Below are 25,747 nucleotides of genomic sequence, written 5' to 3'. Positions count from 1 at the left end.
TGCACCCCTGGGTGTGTGCCCTGCACCGCTGGGTGTATGCCCTGCACCCAATGGTGTGTGCCCTGCACCGCTGGGTGTGTGCCCTGCACCCCATGGTGTGTGCCCTGCACCGCTGGGTGTGTGCCCTGCACCCCTGGGTGTGTGCCCTGCACCGCTGGGTGTGTGCCCTGCACCGCTGGGTGTTTGTCCTGCACCCCATGGTGTGTGCTCTGCACCCCTGGGTGTTTGTCCTGCACCCCATGGTGTGTGCCCTGCACCCCATGGTGTTTCCCTGCACCCCATGGTGTGTGCCCTGCACCCCATGGTGTGTGCTCTGCACCGCTGGGTGTGTGCCCTGCACCGCTGGGTGTGCGCCCTGCACCCCATGGTGTGTGCCCTGCACCGCTGGGTGTTTCCCTGCACCCCTGGGTGTGTGCCCTGCACCGCTGGGTGTGTGCCCTGCACCCCATGGTGTGTGCCCTGCACCCCTGGGTGTGTGCCCTGCACCCCATGGTGTGTGCCCTGCACCGCTGGGTGTGTGCTCTGCACCCCCGGGTGTTTCCCTGCACCCTCTCCTACCACAGGACGTGGATTTCCTCTCCACTGCCTGCACGTGCCGTGTCTGGCTGCGCAGCCGCCCGTCCGTGCTCTCCACTAGGCTCGTCAGGTCATCGATGATCTCTGGGGAGAGAGGAACAGGAACATCAAACCTGAGCCCACAGCAGCCCTGCCCAGCCTCCCTCCTGCTGGAAGCCCCAGAATGGAACCAGCTGCATCCCCCAGAGGGACACACCAGGGTTCCCATCACTGAAAGGTCCAAATCCTGGGAGGTACCACACCAGAGACTGCAGATTCAGTGCAGTGCTCCACTGCTAGAGTGAGGAGAAAGCACAAGCCTGAAGTGGAGGAAAAAATACAGCCTGAAACAGCAGCATCAGTCTAGGAGGTCAGGGAGGACAGGATGGTGGCAGCCACAAAGCTGATGTGAGCCAAAGTGAGGGAATTAATGCCTGTGCTGTAGGAAATCTGGAATTTCAGTCCCTGGAACAGCACCTCAGCACTTGGTCACGACATCCTCACTAGACCACATCCACCACCTTCATAAAGGCTTCTGGGAGCACCCAGTGCAGCCCTGATCACGCCACCACTGAGGTCACAAATGCTGCCCTGGTTCCCTCCTGGAGCTGTGGGTCTGGCAGCTCTCCCTGCAGCCCAGAAGGTCCTCTGGGAAAAGGAAAGCAGGCAAAGTTTCCCCTACATTAAATTTTAAGAGAGGAGAAAGGAAAACTTGCAGCCAAGCCACCCTCAACCTCCTGTAAGTGATGGCTTTAATTTTGTCATGGAAAGCAGAGCTGGTACAAGGCTTTCCCTGGGAGTGGCTGATGGGATGGCTCAACATGAAAAGCCACATTCAGGCAGGAAATTTCCCTCTCAGTGCCTGTTATGCTCTGATTGCCCTGGAACACACAGCCAGTGCTCCTGGTGCCTGCACACACCAGCTCTGGCGTGCCCTCAGTCCTGCAGGTAGGAGAGGCTTCCTGTGTGCCTGACAGATAAGGGAGGACAGCAGCCAAGCCCTGAGTGCTGTGCACAGCCACTTCAGCACCCTGCCACTATTGATGCTGGTCTCTGTAAGCCCTGCCTGCCTTTGAGCCAGGCCTGGGGACAGTGGCTGTGCCCTTGTACCCCAGCAGGTCCTGGCACTGCAGCCCTGCCCTGAGGGAACCAACCAGAGCAGAAGTCAGAGCACACAGCAGACAAACTGATATCCTGCCCAAAATGGCTCAAACCCTGCATGGGTGATGGCAGAGGGTTAAAGAACATTTAAAGAATACAATCCATCAGGACATAGCCTTTATTATTAAGCCTTTATTGGTTTGACTGTGTTCCTTCAAACAGAAGATTTCCCAGCTGTCTCCACAAGGGAAAAGGGATGACAGTGAAGAAACAGGGAAGACAGGGCATTCCTTGTATTTCCCAAAGTTCCCTGTGACACAGGGAGCCCCTGTCCTTACAAGAGCAGTGCCAGGGTGTGACAATAGTTCTTACAGCTTCCCTGCTGTCACCCCCGTGACTGGGAATGGTTTTCTGCATCATTGACCTTCCCAGAGCAGATCACAGAAACTCCTGAGCTGGGAGGGACCCTCAGGATCACCCAGCCCAGACCCCCCAACAATCCCACCCTGCCCAAAGGCTCCTGGCGCTCTGGCAGCCTCAGGGCTGTGCCCATTCCCTGGGGAGCCTGGGCAGTGCCAGCACCCTCTGGGGAGGAACCTTCCCCTAAATCCATCCCAAACCTCTCCTGACACAGCTCCAGCTGTTCCCTCAGGTCCCAGATGTTCATTATGGAGGGTGTTTATGTTCTCAGTCTTATCAAGGAACAAGCACTGTATCACACACAGATAAAACCAGGCTGATTGTACACAGAGATAGCAAAAGCCACATAAAATTATCAAAGTTCTGCAGCACAAAGGAAATGTCCAAGGCACACGGAGCACGGAGGTTTTGCTCTCCCAGAGAGCTGAGACATTTGAGCAGCATCCTTGCAGTGCATGATTCCATCTTCTCCACCAACACTCTGTCATCTCCAGTGAGTCCCCATGTAAAATGATATCAGTATCTAAAACACCCTGGGCTTTGAGAACACACAGCTCTCTTAAAGCCTGTGCTCCTGATTCCTGTCCTGCAGCCCAAACCATCCCTGAATCCCCAGGAAGGAGGGCAGGGGGCAAACATCAACCATTCCCCTGTTTTACCAAATATCAACCACTCCCCTGTGTTTTACCAAATATCAACCACCCCGTGTTTTACCAAACATCAACCACCCCCTGTGTTTTACCCTCTGCATCTGACCATGCACCCCACCAACACTGCTCTATGCCAAACACAAACTCTCCTTATTTCTAAAGTTGTTTGCAATATTGAAAATCACTGCTCATCACTATTATGGCACTCAGTATTGTCCATCCTACACCAGCACACGTTTTCCCAAGCGATGGGAGGCATTTTGTTTGAGCTACAAGGTTTGCTCAGTTTGCAATTCAGATATTCACTCTCCTCCCCCTTCCACCCAACTTTCCCAGGTCTGACATCTGCAAAGCCAACAACATTTTGGGGAAACTTTATCTGTCCTGCGTGATTCAGCACACAGGAAGAGCAGGACAATGCTGCTTGCAAGGGCAGGACTGCTCATGTTTGCCTCTCCACCAAAAAAGTGCTGCAAGTTCCCATCGTTGTCAAGGACAAAGTGATAAGCATGCTTGGGAAACTGGAGACTTTCCTCTGCCAGCATGGACCAGATCCTCCTTGAAAAACATCCTGGTGAACAAGCTGTAGCTAAATGAGAACAAATGTGAGCAGAGAAATTTTCTGTCATCATTTCAAAGCCCAAGGCACTGCAATTGGGATTCTGTGGGGAGCCTCTCCTTTCCCATCCCCCTGCCAGGACCCATTGCTGAACCAAAGGGCTGCCCTGCACATCCGGGAAGAAGCATTTCTCCAGATATATATATATATATATATATATATATAAAACATGATAGATAGATAGATAGATAGATAGATAGATAGATAGATAGATGATAGATAGATAGATAGATAGATAGATAGATAGATAGATAGATAGATAGATAGATATAGATAGATAGATAGAAACATGTTTTGTGACACAGTCATCTTCCAGGGGAGCAGGGCACTTCACCCACAGCTCAACAAACACCCAGCCCTTTGATGTCTCAGCTGGGACAGGGAGAATTCTGGAGGGCTCATGGCAGCACCTGGAGGTCTGAGCAGCTGGAACAGGGAGGAAGCACAAGGAGGTTCAGACCCCACTCCCAGCTGAACCAGAAGTTCAGCCCAGCAGGTTCCTCTGAAGAGGAACATCCACCCATCCATCCACTCATCCATCCATCCATCCATCCATCCATCCATCCATCCATCCATCCATTTATCCATCCCCTGCACCCACAGATCCCCCGTTGTGGTGACACCCAAGCACAGGGCAGTGCCCAACCTCCCTGTAAATTCAATATTTCTCCCCACTCCAAAGGAAATCCGTGTTGGATAAGGCAGAGTTGAAAATTAGCCCTGGATTTCTAAGGTGGGCACCAAGGAATCCACAGCTAAGGAATTTCTCAGAGCACTGACCCTCCTCAGGTTCCTTTCCTGAAGCACCTGCAGCCCCCCCTGCCCTTCACGCTGGCAATTCCACATTCTATCACCTCCCATTCAGCTGGCCATGCAAGGAACAGGCTCAAAAAGGATGGACAGAGAGCTGGCAGAGGGAGAGAGCAGACGGGGAAGGCAGGCTGGCTGCTGGTGACCTTCCAAAGGACACTCCTGTAACACAGCCCTGCAACCTCAACCCAGCCAGGAGCACTTCTCAGCCAGGGTTCCTTTCAGGGAAGCAGGAGATCAAACCCAGAGCCCAAGCCCAGCACTAAACTCAGAATCACTTCAGCACAGCCCAAGTGGGAGAGGTTTGGAGGTCAGAGCTGGAGGTGAGCTGGGCCAGGAGCTGCTCCATCAGCCCAAACCCACTGTCCCAGCTGTCCCCATCCCTGGCCCTGTGCTGCAGTGCCCAAAGCCCACTGTCACAGCTGTCCCCATCCCTGCACGTGTCCCGAGGTTTTTTACTTTTTTGAATCCCTCTCCTTAACTCAGGAATTCCTTGGGAAGGGTGACCATCTCCTCCCATGAAGTGGAACAGGTTTTAGAGTTCTGCACACATGACTTTACACTAACAGATAATTTTTTTGCCCGCTTGTTTTCTTTAAAATGCATTAAAAGTCACATTTGGGTTTGGCAACTCCGTCTGTGACCTGCACCCTTTCTGTCTGTGAGTGAGAAACTCAAAAGCCAAGCACAGGTGGCGACATGAAATTCAGCACTGGAAGAGAGAAGCAGACCTGGGGTTTGATCAGTTCTCAGAGCAGTGCTGCTGCTGACCAGACACTTCCTTAGAATGGTTGGGATTTTCCATGTATTGAAATTTATGGATCACTCAATGGCATTTATTGGTGAGTAATGCACCTCCAGGCCTGCCCCACTGAGTCATGGAGACTCCAGGCAGCCTTAGGAAAACACAGAGAGCTGAAATCCCAACACAAACCCAATTACAGTGAGACTGGAATCCAGAGGAGAGGCCAGGCAGGCTCTCCCTCCCTCCCTCCCTCCCTCCCTCCCTCAGGTCTCTGGTGCCTCAGGAGAAGAGCTGGATACCAAAGAAATGAATCACAGAGGGAATGCCAATCCCTATATGTCCAAACCTCATAATTGCATGGCAATAAGAAAGCAAAGCATTGTTCCAAGTGCCAGGGCTATGAAATGAAGATTGCAACTGATGTAAGCACATCAGAAACCTGAACAACCTCAGCACCGTGTGCCAGCTGCAATGTCAAGGCAGAGTGAAAAGAGGGAAAATGTAGTAAAAAACACAAAGCCAGGAATCCTAATTTGTCTCCTGGCTGCAGCCATGGCAGGTTTTTGCAGCCTTTCTGAGGTGTGCAGCTGCCTGTGCCAAAGGCAACACAGGAGTGCCCTTCCGGGCTTCTCCTCCTTCAGCTGCACCCAAATCCCCTGTGCTCCTTCAGGGCTGGGACACCACACTGCCTGCTCTGATGGGCTCTGCATTTCACACAAACACCACAGGAGTGCCCTGCTGGGCTTCTCCTCCTTCAGCTGCACCCCAAATCCGCTGGTGCTCCTTCAGGGCTGGGACACCACACTGCCTGCTCTGATGGGCTCTGCATTTCATGCAAACACCAAGATTCCTCCCTGCACCATCCCAAATTTAACTGAGGACATTTAATCTCCACTTTGGCAGAACTTCCTGCAAGCATTGAAATCCCCAAAACCACAAACTTCTCCAAGGGGTCACAGCAAATTGCTCCTCTGTATTCCAGCTGTCTCACTCTTTACCTCTTTCAATTAACAGGGATCCTACAGGAATATTCCTGTTACAATTTCTGCCAGGAATTTTGTAATTCCTGCAGGAATATTCCTGTTACAAAGGGGAACACAGCAGAGGGGATCTCACCTGCAGAGCCTCCCCTGCAGCTCCTCGGGCTCCAGGTGGCACCAGGACATGTCCCACCTTCCCTGTCCCTACCCTGCTGGGCTGGGCTGGCAGAGGGGCTCTATCACTGACATATTTTATGAAAAATCCTTTTGCCAGGATTTTTTTTTCTCCTGAGGAGCTGAGAGGCCTCAGAAACAAAATGTAAACAATGATTATCTGCTGCTGTGGAATGCAACAGGTGCATCTGGGATTGGTCTCACGGCCAATCATAGTCCAGCTGTGTTGGGACTCTGGTCAGTCACAAGATTTTATTATTCATTCCATTCCTTGCTAGCCTTCTGATGAAATCCTTTCTTCTACTCTTTAGTGTAGGAATAGAGTAAAGTAGAGTAGAGTAGAGTAGAGTGGAATAGAATAGAATAGAATAGAATAGAATAGAATAGAATAGAATAGAATAGAATAGAATAGAATAGAATAGACCCAGCTCAGAACCAGGAGCAGCCCACAACTTCCCCAACAAAGCCCTCAGGGCTAACACCTGCCAACACTAGAGGAACCTGTTCATTCTGCCACAGAGAACCCTGCCACCTGCTCCAAGGGCACCTCTGGGCGCTCTGGTCCCACCCCACCTTCCCCTCCACGCTGCATTCACTCATCCTAAAATATCTGAGTGTATCTGGGTCACACTTTGACACCCCAGGGCAGCCCAGGACACTCCATCCTCCCCAAAGCAGGTCCAGGAGCAGCAGATGGTGCCTGGGGAATGCCTGGAGGTGACACAGAGCCATCCAAGGCTGTCAGCTGGGGAAGCCTCAGTGGCTCATCCAGAGCATCTCTGGGAAAACAAACACTGCTATCAACCCCAGCTCACACAGTTATTAGCCAAGAGTTGTTATTTTAAAAGCACACACTGAGAAGTTTCCCCTTCTCCAGCTGCTTATTTTGTTTGATTGAACAAAACCCATGGCCATTAATTTTAGCTGTACTTAATTGAATAATTTCTCTGGGGAACAGCTCAGGGACAGTTTCAAGGCAGACTCTTTCCAAGAGCCATTACCAATTGGCATCTAGCACAGCCCCAGAGTGCCAACCAAAATAGTACTTTTGGATGTTACTGGAACTGCTCTCAGCCCAGATGTGTTGAGAACTCGCAGTGACACAAGGCAGGCAAGAGCTATATTCACATGATATGGCACTGCCTTTCCTCTCCTGTTATCTGCCAGCAGATAAAAGTCTCCTTCCCTGCAAGTGTCTGAGTGTGAAGCCATTTGTTCCTCCCCTTTGCTCCCAACCAGTGACCCCTCCTTTCCCTCACTGTGTTTGAGGCACAGCACCTGAGATCAAACAGAGCTTCAGAACAAAAATGTTCCTGTAGGAATTATACATAAATAAATTTATTTATGTATAATTCCTACAGGAACTATAAATATTATAAATAAATATAAATAAATGCCTGCAGTTCACAGCAGTGCCTCAAGTCCCCAGTGCCACACACCAGGGCTCTCCAAGCTCACAGCACTCACTGGGCTCTCTGCACTTGTAATTAACATTTATTTCTATTCAAACCCCAAATCCAAGTGCCCCAGCAACACAAACCCCAAATCCAAGTGCCCCAGCAACACAACAGAGATTTTGGGGCTGCACAACCCAAACTTCCAGCAAAATCTTCAAGTTATAGGAACAATGTCTACAAATTATTTTCCTACCGACGTGGCTCTGGGAAAAAGCAAGGAAATCCTGCTAACAGATAAAACACCCATAAAATCTACATGTCTAGGAAAGCCTGGAGCACTGGGAGGCTGCAAGGCCACTTCCATGGCTCTAAGAAATCCCTGCCAAGCCAAACACTTCTCCTGCTACAATCTGTTTGTGCTCTGCAAACTTACAGCAGAAAATGAAAGGACAGAAGCTGCTTCAGAATCCACATTTGTTTGTTTTCCCTTTATCCAAAATCTAAGCAGGATTTGTTAAAATACTGCCTTCAAAACTGTTGGTAGCACTCACCCCTGCTTTCCTTTAGCAAGTCTCATTTTTCCCAAGCTTTTACACCATTGCAGCCCTTTTCCATAGATATCAACAGCTTGCATTACAAATACACATCAGTTGCCACAATTTCCTAAGGCGGTTTAGCAAATCCCCATAAAACACTGTTCTGGCTGCTGAACACCTCAAGCTGAGGCTTCCAGTCCATTTCACAGAGAAAGAGATCAACAAAACTCCACAAAAAACCCAAAATACCCACAACCAAAACAACCAATATCAAAATGAAAACCCAAAAGAAAAACCCCTACAACCAAACCAACCAACACCAAAACAAAAATACAAAAAAGAAAAAAACCCACAACCAAAATAACCAATACCAAAACAAAAACATTAAAAAAGGAAAAACCTACAACCAAAACAACCAATACCAAAACAAAAACACAAAAAGAAAAAAACCAACAACCAAAACAACCAATACCAAAAAATGTCCAAAAGAGCTATGTTATACCCCATAAAACACTATTTGGCTACTAAACACCCTAAGTTGAGGTTTCCAGTCCGTTTCACAAAGAAAACCAAAATCCCCACAAAAACACCTAAACAAAAATATAAAAAAAAAAGGAAAAACCTGTGTTACACTCCATGCACTCCATGCAGCTGTTGCTACTTTTAAGATCTCCTTGGCAATTCCTGCTCCTACGCTTCATAAAAAGCAAACCCACCCTGGAACATAACACAATCCTTGTGGGTACCAACAAACCAGGCTTTAGTCCATGGAGAAAAACAGAAAATGGAGCAGTGGGCAGAGCTCCTCACCCTCTCTGGTCACCTCCAGCCAGCTCTTCACCAGATAAAAACCAATGAAACCAATTCTCACCGGCTGGTTTGGGGGCAGCACCCCAAAGAAAGGCACTCTTGCCGGGGTGTCCAGCAGGCTGAGCAGGATTTTTAACTCATCCCTACTGAAATAAAGGAAAACTCAACCCAAAGAGCTGGACTACCCCATCCCCAGTGCTCACTGTCAGGCCATGCCTACGATCCCCCACATTTTTCACATTTTTCACATTTAGGAGCTCCAAAGCAGTGAAGCTTCACTGCTGCCACGGCCCCTGCAATGGGGAATTATCCAACAGCTGCAGCTGAGTGCTCTTGGTTTCAGTGCAGATTAAAGGAGATTGGCGAAAATGAGCAGCAGTGCTGAGCAGAGGAGCAGGACAGAGTAAAGCCCGGAGCTCCTTCCCTGCCAGCTTCACCCCTTTGCAGAGCAGGCACTGCCCCCTTCCCCTGGCACACACACCAAGACCAGCAGCCACCACATCCAGAGGCTCCTGAGGTGACCAAGCCAGGACAGAGCTCATGCCCTTCCACCCTCACCCTTTAAAGGAAAAGGGGGCTTGGTGTTTGTTTTCCTTCTTCTTTTATTTGAAATGAAAATGCACTTTAGAAACCTAAGGAGCACCTTCCCCCAGCCAGCCCAGCCTGACCCTACACGTGGTGGCTGAAGTGACACAGTGAGCCCCCCAATACCCTCTGCAGAACCCCAACATCAGGCAGGAGAGATGCAAAATTCAGGGTAAAACATGCCCAGGTCTAGTCCTGGCTCTGATCACGGGAAGGATGCCACCAGCCTCAGAACCCACACAGCTTCTGCAGTGCTGGGAGTGCACACAACCTTCTGAATGCCCTCAGTGTACAGGCAGGGGAGATGCCACCCTGCAGCCCCTTCCCACGTGTGGCAAACCAGTGGCAAGCACAGCAGAAGAGGTCACCAGGCCAGCAGGAGAGATCTTCCCCACCAGCCCAACCCTTGCACTGACAGGGGCTCCAGGAAAGTTCCCAAAACCAGGCTCAGAATGACCCAACAGCTCTGCCCAGTGCTGAAAGCTGATTGTCACAGGCCCTGCAGCTCTGATTGCCACAGGCCCTGCAGCTCTGATTGTCACAGGTCCTGCAGCTCTGATTGCCACAGGCTCAGGCTCTGCAGCTCTGATTGCCACAGGCCCTGCAGCTCTGATTTTCACAGCTCTGATTGTCACAATCCCTGCAGCTCTGATTGCCACAGGTCCTGCAGCTCTGATTGCCACAATCCCTGCAGCTCTGATTGCCACAGGCCCTGCAGCTCTGATTGCCACAGGCCCTGCAGCTCTGATTGTCACAGGCTCAGGCTCTGCAGCTCTGATTGCCACAGGCCCTGCAGCTCTGCCCATCCTCTCTGCACACCCACAGCCAAACCTCTCCTAAAACACCTCAGCCTCACCTAGGCACTGAGGGATTGCTGCACTCTGCTCAGGAGATGTGCGGCAGAGAAAAGGCAGGGCTGTAGAGCAGTGGGAGGTCAGGCCTGCAGAACACAAGTGCCATTTTAATAAACACTGGCCTTGGGCAGGAGCCAGCAGAGCATCAGAGTGCTCAGCACAAGAGCTTCATGCTGTGGACAGCTGCAGGGCATTATCCTCTTGGATCACAAAGGAGGAGGAAAGCCACTTCACAATTGGGCTATCAATCATGGGAGGAACCAGCAAACTTGCAAGTGCTTCATGGTTACAGTATTGAAAGCAGCTGATAAAGCTAAGGTCAGCCCAGGCATCTGGGACTAATCTCCAGCTGACATCCCTCATCAAGCTCTACTGGAATCAGTGATAAATTGAGTAAATTAGCAAGAGGAATACATCACCTAACAGCATGCTCAGAGCTGGGCACACAGCAGGAGCTGGATGCCCTGCAGGGATGGCACTCCTTGGGTCTCACTGCCATCAGTGTCCTGCCTGCCCAGCCACCTGCCCAGGAGACTGCCAGGCCAAAAGCAGAGACACATCTCCAGAGCTCAGAAATACAGCTCAAAAATATTCCATTCCCAGTATGCAGGCATGGAAAACGTCCTGATTACTGGGAGAAGTGGTTAAAACAACAGAAAGGGTGCAAGGAGAACTTCCACAGATAACACGACCTCGAGTCCACGCATCCCCAGCAGCCTCAGCTAATGATTTTCTTTCTTCCCACTTCCTTCCACAAAGAGCTGGGCCAACTTTCCACATGCCCTGCCATGGATTTTCTGCAGATGTGGCTGAGCTCTGGGTGTTTGGGGTGGCTGTGTGCCCGTGGGCTCTGCAGAGCAGGAGGAGGAGGCTGCTGCACAGAGGGAACCCTGCCACTGCTGCCCTGTGATTTTCCCCTTGCCAGAGGGGAAGGACCCCAAGGGATTCACTGCTGAAGGTGAATTTACCCCAGCTGAGGGTGAATTTACCCTGCTGAGGGTGGACTTACCCTGCTGAGGGTCTGGGGACACCAGGCTGGGGACACTTGTGTGCTGAGCCCTGCTCTGATCCCCACGCTGGAGCCCTGAGCTACAGTGTGACAAAGGCCAGGGCAGGAAGGAAACCTCCCTTTATCAAACTGCACAAACATGGGGTTTATCAAATGCAGAGATTGCTGGGGCTCCTTGTGAGCAGGGTGAGCAGGGCTGAGCATGGCTCTCAGTGCATGGGAACAAGAGCACAGGAGCTGACTGCAGCAGCCGGATTCAACACCAAGCAACACCTTATTAAACAAAATACATTGCTTCCAGTGAGAAATTAGTATTAAAGTGCATATTTACATGGCAAAAAAAATAACTCCTAGTTCTGTGGGTGTAATCTCAAAGTTGTTTGTTCTGATGACTCAGTTTAGGGCATCCTGCTTTCAAAAAAGATACTGATACTACAAAAGGCAGTTTTAGCTCAGGGTTTTTGTTTTTTTCCTGATTTTTACCTAGAAAAAAATAAGCCATTTTGTCACTTGTTAAACCTGTGTTTTTAGCATACTTGTACTCATCTGCTGTTCCACAGCCTGGAATAAAGGCAGAGACCTTTCTGAACAGAACAAATTCCAGATATCTGAGTGTCCAGAACGTGCCTGTGCTCCAGCAAAGTCACTGCTCTGCAGAGGCTTCCTGCGCCTGACCAGAACAGGACACCAACAGGATTATCAGTCCCAAATAAAGAGCCACAAGCTTTTTACAACCCCAGTTTTAATAAATGCCAATAAACCCCCTGATATTTCCCAAGGCAGCTTGAGAATGACCTGCCCTGCAAGGTCTGCCCTCTCTACCTTTGAGGCTATGCTCTCAATTTTAAGACATCTGGTAGTACAAACTCCTCATGTTTGCTCTTCCCATATGGGCAGGGAGAAAGTTCTGGATGTTTTCATCATTTCTCCAAGAGGACAATGAACTCTTGCTGCATTGTTTCCAATCCAAATAATTCTGAAACCCAAATGGGCATTCAGGGGTAGATGCATTGTACAAATCCTCACCAGCACAAAGGATCACATTCAATGGCTTGGCTGAGGCCATTGTGTTTCTCTCGTTAAAATGATGATTTGGACATTAAACACCACTATTAAACCCTGCTCCAGCCCAGTCATGACCTTGCAGCCTGCTCAGACCTTTCCCCTGCAGTGCGGATGCTGGGGAACAAACCTGCACCACCTGGGCTTTCCTCTACCCCCTGGAAACTAGGGTAATTCCACAATCAGGACAATTGTCAGTTTGACAGGTCAGAAAACAGAGCCACTATCCTCAGCTATGAAAATCAGGGAAATGTGGTCACCTCCAAGGGAGCGCCTGCAGCTGTCCACACTCTCCCCAGGTTTCAGCAGGAGCAAAACCCAAACCACGCTTTCCCCTGCACTGCTGGCATGAAAATGCAGAATTTGATTATTGACATCCTGTAAAACCTTGGGAAGCCCCAGGACAGGCAGTGCCAGGTGCTCCAAAATCCACAGGGAACTCAGAGCCTGGCCACTCTCCCAAGTGTCCTGATTTTGAAGTTTCACATCCCCAGCAGTATTTCAAGCATTTCAGATGTTGGGTTCGGGGCCTCAGCCTTAAATTATTTTTTTCAAATCCTCTTAAAACGCATTTAATCCTTTGTTTTCTCTCCGAGGAGAAAGGTTTCACATCTGGACTGTCAACCTGCATTCCAGAGCATTAGCCTGGCAAACCAAAGCAGCTGAGCTGTAAATCTCCCAGCAGAGACCTTGTCATGGAAATCGAACCTCAGCATTAACTTGGGCCCAGCTCAGTGAGAAAGCCAACACAGAAAGCCAAAACAATGCAGGCAGCCCCAAGACAACCCTGGAAATGAATCCTGAGAGAGCAAACCAACCCCATCCAACCCCTCAGGCTGGAGCAGCATCGCCCACCTGCCTTTGATCCCAAACAGACACCCAGAGCCCACTGAGGGCAGCTCACACTGTTAAATTTTGCCCGATTTTCTATGATTTCATGAGAAAAGTGCAGTTTCCAAACATGAAAGCTGAGTGCTCAATGCTGTCAGCCCCCCTGGGCTCCCACTCTGCTGTGGTACCAGTGTGGGAACACAAGGACACAAGCAAAGAGGCAGAAAGCAACAAGTTGAGCTCCAAAGGTTTAAATTCCTCCAGCCAGATTTCAAGAGAAATCAAAATTCCAGCCCTGCAACATGCAAAACTGATTCAGCAACAAAAGGGTGTAGAACAGTAAAAATAACAAAAAATAAAAGTATCCAAATCACCCAGGACAACAGCATGTTACCAAGTGTCTCAGCATAGGTCATAAAAAATGTGTTAATGTAACATTTTTTGATCGTTGCAGCATATATTTGTTGGGTTTTTAGATTTAAAAGTTAGCTGCTAAGAAGAAATCAATTTCTGCCAATAATTTGTTTCCTTTAGAGGCAGAGCAGTTTTGGAAAAAAGACAACCTGAGGTTAATTCAGCTCTGGAACAACCTGGAAGAAAAGCCTGGCTGATGCACAGAAGATGCTGAGCACCAGGCTGTGCTTGGGTCAGCGCCTGTCAGCACTCACTTCCCAAATATCCCACAGCCCAATTCCATTACTCCTCATACTTTATACCAAAGCACTTTATGAAACCCCTCATGCTCCCAAACACACAATGCAGGGCTCTGTGTGCTGGGCTCTCAGGATTGCTGGGTTCCTCCAGCTCTGGCTCCCTGCGCCTCAATCCCCAGGAATGGATCCATCACTGCTGAGCACCACAGCTATGTCCTCTCTTCCCTAAATTGGAGAAACACTGCTCACAATCAGCTCTGCTGAGCTAACAGCATCACAAAAAGGCTCTGCTGCTGCAGGAGATCCAACTGCAGAAACACTGCTCACAATCAGCTCTGCTGAGCTAACAGCACAACCAGGACACTGCTGCTGATACAGGAGATCCAGCTGCAGAAACACTCCCCACAATCAGCTCTGCTGAGCTAACAGCACAACCAGAACCCTCTGCTGCTGCTGCAGGAGATCCCTCACCTGGGCAGAGGCACCCCTGGGACCTGGCACAGAGTCATTCAATCCTCACCTGCTCCTGCTCTGCTGCTGCAGGAGATCCCTCACCTGGGCAGAGGCACACCTGGACCCAGCCTGCTGGCACAGGGTCACTCCATCCTCACCCAGTCCCTCCTGGCTGCTTCGTGAAGGAGCAGGAGAGCACAGCAAGCTTTTCTCCAGGCTGACAGGGTGTGCATCTGCACCTGGACAGCCAAACCTCTGTGTGGGAGCACCTTGCTGTCCCCCACACTGCTATCAGCATCCTGAGCTGTCACAGACGTCTTTTCATTAAAATCCTTTTGTTAGAATTTTTCCTGCTGAAGCTGAGAAGTTTCAGGAACAAAATGTAAACAATGGTTTTCTGCTGCTGTGGAATGCAACAGGTGGATCCGTGATTGGTCTCCTGTGGATGTTTGGATTTCCTGACCACTCACGGCAGAGCTGGGTCTCGCTCTCTGTGGAGACACAGCCCTTTGTTATTCATTCTTTTCTATTCTTAGCTTAGCTAGCTTCTGAGAACTTTTCCTTCTATTTCTTTTTAGTATAGTCATAATGTAATATATATCATACAATAATAAATCAAGCCTTCTGAACATGGATTCGACATTCTCGTCTCTCTCTTCATCCTGCAACCCTTGTGACTACTGTGACACTGAGCCACCTCAGCACCTTCCTCTGCCCTTTCTGTGCTCTCACCACCAGCTTTTCCTGCTTCTCTCTCCAAGGCTCCTCATTCCCTTGGCCACAGGAGGAGATGCTGCTGGAAATCAAGGCCAGCCTGAGCACAGCCCAGGGAGCCACCAGAGCAGCATCTCCAGCATCAGGCTGACAGCACTGCCAGGGAGCCACCAGAGCAGCATCTCCTCCTGGGCTGACAGCACTGCCACCATCCTGGAGCACAGGAGCCCAGAGCATCATCCCCAGCATCTCCTCCTGGGCTCACAGCACTGCCACCATCCTGGAGCACAGGAGCCCCCACCCAAGGGGAGCTCATTCTCTGCTGGCTGTGGGCTGAGGTAATGGCTCTGAGCTTTCACAGGGCACTGCACACTGGCTACAATGCAACCCTTTGAAGTCCAGCAAGAAACAAATAAAATAAAGAGGGTTTTGTTGGGTTTGTGTGGGGTTTTTTACCCCCTTTTTTTTTTTTTTCTGAACGATGTGATACAAACCAGCTTGATACACAAATTAGAGGTGATCTCATCAGGCCATTAGGACTAAAGCAAGACCATCACTTGGGAGGGGATGTGCTGGCCAGATAGCCCTGATTGGCCTGTGAGCAGCATTTCTGTGGGGCTACAAATGCAGCCTTCATTACACAGGCAAGGCATGGCTCCCAGCTTTCAATCCAGCCCTGCAAACACATTGAGAAGTGGATTTGGGAGCAGCTCCCAGCCCAGGCACGGAGCAGGGCCAGCCCTGCCACCTCCCAGGATAGAAGGAAATGACCTGCAGACATCTCATGCCTGCCTGATTCCCACCAAACACTGCCTGGGACAGGGGCAGGGCCTGGGAGCAGCCAGGAAAGGCACTTGAGAATTCCCCAAGAATGATAAAATGAGGTTTAGAGGCTCTTGCCTTTCATTTCTCATAAACTGGAACCCCAGCACATCTCTCCACTTTGGAGCTCTTTGGATTTCTTTGTTGTCAAGCTAACAATGCTTGAAAGCGAGGAAAGTCTCATTTCTGGGATGTTTCTGTTTTCAATCCAGCAGCAGAACTATTTATTTTCCTAGCAGTGATGGAATTAAACAATTTGTCTTTGAAAACTCTCTAAGCCTTCACCGTGACATCCCCCCATCTGCTTTTGAGATTAAGGTACTTTGATTTTTACCAGCTAAAGGTTTATGAACTGCTGTATAAACCCAATTACTCTCATAGTAAATTATGTAAAGCTTACATGTTATTTTTTAAATTTTCCTCCACAGAGTACTCTGGAGATTCAGAACAGGAAAGGCTCACTGAGGCATTCTGAATTAAAAACGTGTAACAGGGAAAACCACAGAGCTTCCAGAAACTCGAAATAAAAAAGGAAAAAACCTCAACATCATTGAGTGAGGATGAGAGACACCCCAAGAGAGGCTGTTCAGGGGAGGATTGTTAAAAAGCAAGGAAAAACCCCCTCTATTTCAGTGGGAGGGAGTCCTTTAAAAACAGATTAGGTTTCATGTGAGGTAGAATTTATTCCTCAGGCACTCTCTGCCTCTCTTCCTGATTGAAACCAGGGATGGGAGAGATCCTGGTGTGCTCACTTGGGGGAGCAGTAGAAAGCACAGGGTGGGCAGTTTGATTGGAAGGAGAATCCCAGAACGGTTTGGGTTGGAAGGGACCTCAAAGCCCATCCAGTGCCACCCCTGCCATGGCAGGGACACCTTCCCCTGTCCCAGGGGCACCTTCCACTATCCCAGGCTGCTCCAACCCCAATGTCCAGCCTGGCCTTGGGCACTGCCAGGGATCCCAGCTGCTCTGGGCACCCTGTGCCTGCCCACCCTGCCAGGGAACAATTCCTCATTCCCAGTATCCCATCCAGCCCTGCCCTGGGTCACTGAAGCCATTCCCTGTGTCCTGTCCCTCCATCTCTCAGACACAGCCACTCCCCATCCTTCCTGTGGGTTCCCTTCAGGTAGTGGGAAACTGCAATCAGCTCTCCCCAAAGGGAACAGTTAGCCAGGGGAGAGCCCTGAGAGCACTGACTGCCCTGGGAGAGCAGAGCTCACCCCAAAGCTTCTCCCTTGCAAAGAGAACAATTAGCCAGGGGAGAGCCCCGAGAGCACTGACTGCCCCAGCAGAGCACAGAACCCCAAACTGCTCCTTCCTTCAGGGCTGGGATGTCCCTGGAGCTCAGGAAGGATCCCTGCAGGAGGAATGCCCTGGGACAGCCCTGGCACAGCCCTGGCACAGCTCTGGCACAGCCCTGGGTCTGTCCCATTCCAATTCCTCTCTCCTGGACCCCAGCTTGCTCCAGGACACACACCAAGCACTCCAGGGTTTGTTTTGCAGCACAGACTGAGCTGAATGCAGGTCCCTGTTGCACAAGGCCAGGGGCTGTGCCAAACACGCCTCCCTCAGCCCCAGAGCCCCAGGGATCCCCAGCCCAGCCTCCCTCAGACCCCAATTCGTTCCGGGAGGTGCTGCCCATGCCTCCCCTTTGTCTGCCCTGCTCACAGGGCTGCTCTGACACAGGAGGGAGCTTTCACAAATCACTGCCATCGCAGTGTCAAGCTGTCAACATGACCACAAGCCCACTGTGGCTGTGAAAGGGCTGAGCTGTGAGAGCTCTGCAGCTTGTCAGGAGCCCCAAACGCAGCAGTGCTGGGCAGGAAACCATCGAGCAGCACTGTGCTCTCAAAAAACCTGATACAGAGCAGCAGGAAGGACGAACACTCAAAGATTCCTGAGAAAGAAAATAAAATGCTTCTGAGCTCCAGCCACAGGGAGATTTGAGAGCTGGAATGTCTACAAAGTTTGGTTTAGCTACTTAAACTTAACAAAAAGTGTGAAATAAGCTGTGTTCTACCTGGGAAGGGAATCCCACCTCAGGGAACATCCAGCTGCAGGAGTTTTACAAAGGAGTGTTACAAAGAACCCAGCCCTGGTGTGATGCTGCTCAGAGCAGCTGGGCAGGGACAGCAGCCCCAGAGCTCCTGCAGGACACACAGACACACTGAAAACATCCAAATGTTACCACCAAAGCAAGGGAAAACAGGAACTAGAAGTGTTACAGATGGCAAACTAAGAGAGGATTCGCCCTCTTCTTTTATTTTCAGGGGTTTTTCCCTTTTGGAGAAGAGCAGGAAAGTCATTTCCTTACACAAGATGTTTTAATTCACATTTTCCTTCTGACATCTCCTTCACAGGCCCACCAAAACAAGCCAGGGGAAAGGTCAGGCACAGCTCTACATTAAGCAGCAAGGAAAAACAAGGCACATCCCACGCTGAGGATACGCTAATGGCCCTTCCGAGTCAACACTTCCTTAATTCACTTTTTAAGACTTTCAGTTGCAAATTTTTTATTCAGCTTTCACAGCACAAATAGCCACAAGAAAACCACCCAAAGCCCCAGCTCGCCACGTCAGGATTATTTGATATGAAGGTCACTTCCTCCAGCCCCAAAGAAACTCCTTCAAAGCCTTTAAAAGACACAAGGATAAGGACAAGGAGCACTTGTATCGATTTTAGAATATGAGACACTGAGTGCACAAAGATAATTCCTGCTTCTAGAGGAATAGAAAAGCACTGAACACTCAGAGGTGCCCTGTGCTGGCATCTGTGGGGTGCAACAGTCAATTTATGAGGACAGATTAATGTGCCCGCAGACCCTCCAGTGCTAAGGCAATTGTGACCTCTCCATGTTGGCTGCCAACGTGATATAGGTCCAAAAGAAATCACCCTGTTCTGCTGGGAAAGAACAATAAATCGGCTTCCTTGAATACAGTGCTTAAAGAATCCAAGTTCCTGACCCTGAATGTTTCCCTAGTAGGATGCTGTGCTGGAGGGAACAATCAGGGTGACATTTGCTGAAACATGGGGGATTTATGACATAATAGGTTGCACATATGTGCCAAAAAAGAAAAAAACTCCTTTAAATCCAAGCAAATCAAGATTAATTAGCTATTAAAATAGCAGGGAGAGCACAGTGCAGTACAGGTGGTAGGGCACAGCAGCTCCTCTCCCTGCAGTCACTGCAGTTGTTTGGGGTCACGCCGAGCGTGGATCCGCGAGCGCACTCGCACTGGGAAAAGCAAGGACTGCTTCCCTTTGTCAGCCTCTGCTCCCTGCAGCTCCCCACATTTGCACCTTCACAAACAATCCCCAGGCAGCCCTGTGATAGGAAGTGTCCCGAAGTGAGGAGGAAAATCCCCTTTTGCCTGGCTTTGATCAGCAGGACAGGCTGGGAGCGCGGGGCTGTTTGTACAAGGCTGTGCTGCTGTGCTGAGGAGAGGCCATGCTGCTCACACGCACCTCCCCACTCCAGAACATCCCCTCCAGCTCCCCCCTTCCTCCAGCACCGTGGCTTTGTGTGTCCTGGCTGCTAATTGTAATTACAGGTGCCCCAAAGGCTGACAGATCTCATGCCTGAAATGGCAGTGCCGTGCTGGGGCTGGGAGTGCCCAGCAGCAGCACAAAGCAAACTATGCTCACCAGGGACCACAGTATCAGCACAGAGCAAACCCTGCTCACCAGGAATCCCAGCACCCCACTCCTGTCCCTCCCCACCACCCAAGCAATGCCAACAGGTTGTTAACACCGCACAATCTGCTCACTTTCCCTCTTAATCCTGGTTTTAAGCAAGGCTGTGCATGCATGAGGTGTCAGCAGTGCATCCCCCAATGTCCCTGTGAGCCTGAGGTGGAGCACAGTGTTGGGCATCCCTTGGTTTGCTGTGCCCAGCAGACATAGCTAAACTCATTTCCAGCATTGGGCATCCCTTGTTTGCTGTGTCCAGCACGCACACAGTTAAACTCACACACATTTCCAGCACTGTTGGGTATCCCTTGTTTGCTGTGTCCAGCCCAATGCAGCAGTCCAGGAACCTGAGACACTGACTGGCCACTGCTCCACACCTACAGCGGGCAGGGAGCCCTCTCCTTAGGTTACCCCAGCCTTGGAAAACTTCAACTATTGACAGAAAAAATAATAAACATGGACATTGTTATTGAGCACACTGACCCAGCAGAGAGGCAAGGACCAGCTGCCACAGGGGCACCAAACACTGACACTTGGACAGGAGGAAGTCCCTCCTCCCCAGGCCTTTGGAAGCCTCCTTTAACACTAAACTCTTTTCACTCAGCTGTTTCCAGGAGATCTGAGCTGTTTGTTAAAGACTCAACATCCTCTGCCACTCACCTGGAGAGGGGAGAAGCTCCTGGATCCATCCTGTAGCACCAGGGCTCCCTGAGCAAACTGGGACTTGCCTCACTCAGAAAAAGGGGCTGCCCAGCAGAAACCCCCCCCATGTGCACACCCTGACCCCAGCTCACAACAGTGCCAGACAAAACCAGCAGGGAAAAGCTCTGAATCCTCCCCAGAAGTCACTTCTGCAACGCTTCCCTGTTCAGAGAAAGATGAAAGGGATGCAGTTAAATCCACCACCACCACCCCATCACAGAGGACTGGCAGAACACATGCTCAGGGCTTTGCATTTTCCAAAAATACACCCAGAAGTGAGGGCAGATTGCTCCTGCCCAGTGTGGCTGTGGCTGGGCAGGGGCAGCACCTAACCCTGGTTACAGCCTCCTCACTCCAGCACTGACGGACACATTAATTGGAGACAGCTGCAAGGAGAACTCTCCTAACGACATGATTCATTAGTTTTCATAGATAATTACATCTGCTCATGGCCCCACACTGAATCATTCATTTGGGGAAATTTTGGGGCATTAAATTTAAATGCAGTAATCAGATTTGTTAATCCGTGGAACAAGGCAAACCAAACACAATTTTATTCAGGGGATTGTTTATACTTTCAACATTGACAGGAATTCAGCAGCAGGAAAAAATTAGCAGCATAATGAATGCCCACAAAGGTTAGAAATTATTAATGGTAATCTCCCTGACTCCCCCAGTGCTGCTGCCCAGCCTGGGCAGATTTCTTCCTTCTCCTGCACTGCAGGTTCCTTCCCTGATGCATCTTTGTGCCCTACACAACCCAGTGCCTTGCTCAGAATACACCGAGATTTTCTGATGATTTGACAATAAGATCTTTCCATAGAACGAAACTAATTGGTACTTGAGTTTGCCACTCTCTAGATTCAAAATACAGCTGGTTTTTCATTGTTGGTGTATTATACATTAAACAATCAGTTCCAAGCATGGTTTAGCTGGGTTTATTACTCTGAAATAGCAGCACATATTCACAGATACAAACCCCAGAAAGATCTGCAGATCCAGGCCAGTTCCCTCCCTATCGAGTCACAAACTTTTTACTAATCTGAACTCCACTTTAAAAACTGATCATTTTTTGCCCATTTTTTCTGGAAGCTCCTTTGGAATTTTTCATCTCTCAGTTAAAAAAAGAAAAAAGAAAAGTAATTTTCTCATCTGTACTATTTATGGTCAATTCATTCCCATTTTTTCTTGAACCAATATCCTTCTTCAGCTTCACTAGTTTTTTTCCCTCCCCAATATTTCACTGCCAAAACACGAACAGAAAGCAAACCATTATCTGCAATCCATCCCCAGCTGGCCAGACTGCACAGCCCAGACATCAGAGCCCTCTCTGTGCTTTCCCACTTCTCCTCTGGACCTCCTTCTCCTCTAGTTCATTCTTCTGAAACAAGCAGCAGAAGGTTCAGAGAGCATTTTCCCCAAAGCTGTGTCCAGGTGCAGTGCTTTGTCTGCCACCTGCTCCACCTCATTTTCCCTCCTCATCAAACCAGCAAAGATCTGGTCAGGTTTGGGATGAGCTCAGGCCATTGCTGCAGCTCTGTGGATCAAGAGCAAACTCAAAGCTTCATCCTCACAGCATTTCATCCCTCCACCCTCATCACACCATGACCTGAACCACACTGAAGGAAGGATCTGGCAAGAGGAACCTCACGGCACATCCATGCTCTCTGTCAGTAAATCAGCTTTCAGAGAGCAGCTCAGGCTCACCAGCACCATCCCTGGGGTAACACCTTTTGGGGGCTCAGAAACAAAGGGCAAGGTGAAAACCCTGCCCAAAATCACCCAGGAGTCCCTGGGCAAGCCGGGAATGGGACCAGCAGAGCACAGCAGAGCTGCTCCTGGGTGTGCAGTGTCCCTGTCTGGGGTCTGTGCACAAATCCCAAATGGGACAGGACTGCTGGGAACGTGCCTTGAGCAGGTTTATTTTCCAGCATCAGTCTCATTCCATGGTTATGACAATGGGAAGATGCCAGCAGCTCACACCCCAGGCAGCAGACACAGAACTTAATGTTACAACTCACTTTATAAGTTTTTTGACCAATCACACAAAGCAAAAGCACACTGACAGTAGTTCTATGCAAGCACTATAAGCACAGGTACCTTTGGTTAAACAATGCTTATTTCAAATATAACACCTGCTTGTAATACAATGCACAGAGCTCCATTATTAAGCTCAGAACTCCCTAATATCTTGCTAGATAAACTTTTCTGCAGCTTAGGGAGTTATTCTAGACAAGTATTAATACACAGACCATTGTTCTATTTGTCCTTACTTTTCTACTTTTTAAATAATATTTCTGCTGACCAATCCCATGGCTCCTGCTTAGCTCTAACCACAGTTCTGCTGTCTCTGAGGCCTTTTGCAGCTTTCCCAAAACCCTCTGATTTTATGGATTCCCACATACAGGAGAGAGCACCTTGGATATCACAGCTTGGATTCCTCTGCACTCACAAGCTGCTGCTGAGAACTGACATTAATGTGCATTAATGTGCAACCTGAGATCTGCTCCTCTGCTGAAGCTGCACCTACGCAGTCGTATTTATTCCTGTTGAGGTTTGGGGAGACAGGGGATTGCTCTATGGAAGCTGGAACAAATTAATGTCACCCTTAGAATTATTATTTTAAGAGAAAGCAGCAGCAGAAGCACAAAGGGAAGCCAACGGCTTCTATTTTCTTTTAGTGGAGTGTCTGACAACACACAGTATATGTGTCAGGATCCATCCCAAAGGCACACAGTGACAGGCTCCTGGTGAGGCTGTTCCTGGACAGCATCCCAGCCCTGCAGCCACATCCCCATCTCTGCAGAGCCTCCATCCAGGGCTCCCAGCCCTGTCCCAGCCCTGACTCCCAGAGAGACCCTGGAGGAGCAGCACCCGACACGCTCCTGTCTCTGCAGCACTTGTTTGTGTAACTGGAGACCTGTCAGGCCCTCTCTGCTTGATTTAAGCCCTGCCAGTGTTAGAGGGAAAACAAAGAACAAAGATGCTGAGATATCCATCATCCCAGCAGGCCCGTGGGGAGTAGCTGCAGGAATGCACTGGCCCAGGGCAGCCTCCCTTCCTGAGCACAGCAGAGCCCTCAGAGAGGAGTTCACCTCTGCTGTGGCCTGAGAGGCTCCTGGAGCAGGGGCTGGACAGAGTTACAGGAATAAAGTGGGGATTTATTTAAAAAACCTTCAAAGGATCCACCTTGGGCAGTGCAAGAGCCCAGCCAGGGCTGCACCCAAGATGGACCCAGGATGGACTCAGAGTCAGGAGTTTTCACTCTTTTATGAGTTCTGGTCCATGTCCACGCTGGGGTTCAGTGTCCAATCCCAGCTCCAGGGGATGCAGTCCCACCCTCCCAGGTTGCTTCCCTCCATTCCCTGTTGTTTGCAGTTTTTGGGGCTGAAGCTGCAGCGGTGTCCTTGGTTCTGGGGCTGGAAAAGGATTGTTCTGTGTGCCTGAGCTGTGAGGAGACCTTGCTGACACTTTCTGTGGAGCTCAGAGTCACACGCTAAGGCAGCAGAGAGGCTGAAAAATGAAAGCTCAAACTTGAGGCACCACTTCCAGCCTGGCCAGGGCTCAGCAGCCCCAGAACAGGACAGAGACCCTCCCCGAGGAGCTGGGGGTGCTGGACCTGCTGGACCTGCTGACCTCTCCTAGGACAGGACCAGACTCTTCCTCCCTTGTTGTGGTGTGATGTAATAGCCTCTCTATATTGGTATCAATTCCAATACTCCCTGAGCTGGTGTACTGGAGCTGCTGAGGCTCCCCTGGCATGCAGCACCAGGGCTGGGCAGCAGCACCTCCTCCTCCTCCTCCTCCTCCTAGCACACTACCCTGCCTTCCAACAGTTGGGCTGAAGCCTAAGAGGGGAAAACCACATTCCTCTGAACCAGCATCACTGCCAGGCCCAGGGCTGCAGGATCCTCCAGCCTTGCTGCTGACCCCATGCTTAAAAAGCACCTTGAAAATAAAACACATCCATGATTTCAGGCAGAGTTTAAGCAAGAAAAGCAGTGCCCTCTCTTTACAAAGGACACGATGTACCTTTGGGTTTCTAGCTCTCCTTTTTTAATGTTTTGTGGTTGTTTTTTTTTTCTCCTGAGCTCCTCTCCCACGTGGAAGGGATGAAGCAATGCTGGGGAGATGGTGCCTGAGGACAGTTTGAGTATGCATGAGCCGGCTGTTCACTCCAGCACAGCACTTATGGGATCACCCCAAGCTCCTTCCTGCAGCAGACCTTCATGAATTCCAGCTGGAGACTCCTTTTTCTCCCCCCAGGGCCAAAGGGAAGCTCACTGATATTTTTCATGTTTAGGATGTGGGGAAGGACATTCAGGAACACTGAAACAGATTAAATTGCTGAATTTCTCGTCCCCCCAATCCTCCCCTTTTTTCCCAGAAGAAGGGAGTCTTCCAACCCCTAGGACAGCCCAGAGGAGCAGAGTGCATGGGAACAGCAGCACCAAACCATGGACCAAACCCTCTGAGCACCACACAGCAGCCACCACCAGCTCAACTCCCACCCTCAGCTGGTGCTAAAACCATTTCTGCTTTGGGGCAGCAAGAGGAATGTCACAGACATCTTTTATGGAAAATCCTTTCCTTAGGATTTTTCCTCCTGAGAAGCTGAAAGGCCTCAGGAACAAAATGTAAACAGTGGTTATCTGCTGCTGTGGAATGCAACAGGTGCATCTGTGATTGGTCTCATGTGGATGTTTGTAATTAATGGCCAATCACAGTCAGCTGGCTTGGACAGAGAGCCCAAGCCACAAACCTTTGTTACCATTCTTTCTTTTTCTATTCTTAGCTAGCCTTCTGATGAAATCCTTTCTTCTATTCTTTTAGTATATTTTTAATGTAATACATATCATAAAATAATAAATCAAGCCTTCTGAAACATGGAGTCAGATCCTCTCTCTTCCCTCACCCTCAGACCCCTGTGAGCACCATCACAGAGGAGGAGCATCCTCAGCAGGAGGGAGCACAGAGCCAGTGGCCCTGCAGCCCTGGGGACAGTTCTGGCTGTGGCAGCAGCTCCTCCCTCTCAGCTCTGGGCAGGAAGAGCTGCTGCCAGCAATGACACATTTTACCCAGGATCTCCTGAGCACAGCTAAATTTGGAGAATTCAGTGTTTATCACCATTGCTTTGATGCACAAACACCAGAGGATGTGAGCGAGCTCCAGTGGAGCAGCCCAGGACACTGGGGCAGGATGGAGCTGTGGCTGTGGCTGATTTTCACACAATTCCTGTTAGTGAGAACTTCTGCAGAGCTTCCCCCTTCCAAAACCCAAAGCTCTCTCTGAGGCCAGCCGTGCCAGCCCGTTTATGAGATGTTTTTATCCCGAGCTGAAGGATGGGGTTTGGCTGTGTTTGTGCTTGGCAGTGTCTGTACTTCTGGATGATTTTAGGCAGACAACATCTGCTGCCTTTAATGCCCAGCTGCTCCATTTAATCCCTGTTAAAACTGGTTTTCCCCTTCCAATTTCTTTAAACACTACTGGGAGGCTTGTTTGAAACACATCCCTTGTAAAGGCTCCTGGCAACTGTGAAATGAGAGTTTTCCTTAATCTTCCTGCTAACTTCAGGGGA

The 25,747-nt window shown here is 49.8% G+C and overlaps 1 protein-coding gene across 1 annotated transcript in view; it reads right to left on the bottom strand.

The window, feature by feature from the left end:
• STX8 (syntaxin 8) overlaps positions 1–25,747 on the bottom strand; it is a 78,697-nt gene that overhangs the window by 28,845 nt on the left and 24,105 nt on the right. Inside the window, exon 7 of the mRNA XM_059485858.1 lies at positions 559–660. Within this exon, the coding sequence (XP_059341841.1) occupies positions 559–660 (102 nt within the window). The remainder of the gene's footprint in view (positions 1–558; positions 661–25,747) is intronic.

The sequence above is a fragment of the Ammospiza nelsoni genome, chromosome 19, assembly GCF_027579445.1.
Source record: "Ammospiza nelsoni isolate bAmmNel1 chromosome 19, bAmmNel1.pri, whole genome shotgun sequence".
Classification (NCBI taxonomy): Eukaryota; Metazoa; Chordata; class Aves; order Passeriformes; family Passerellidae; genus Ammospiza; species Ammospiza nelsoni.
The sequence above is the reverse complement of the archived record's forward strand: the minus strand, read 5'-3'. Positions and strand labels throughout refer to the sequence as shown.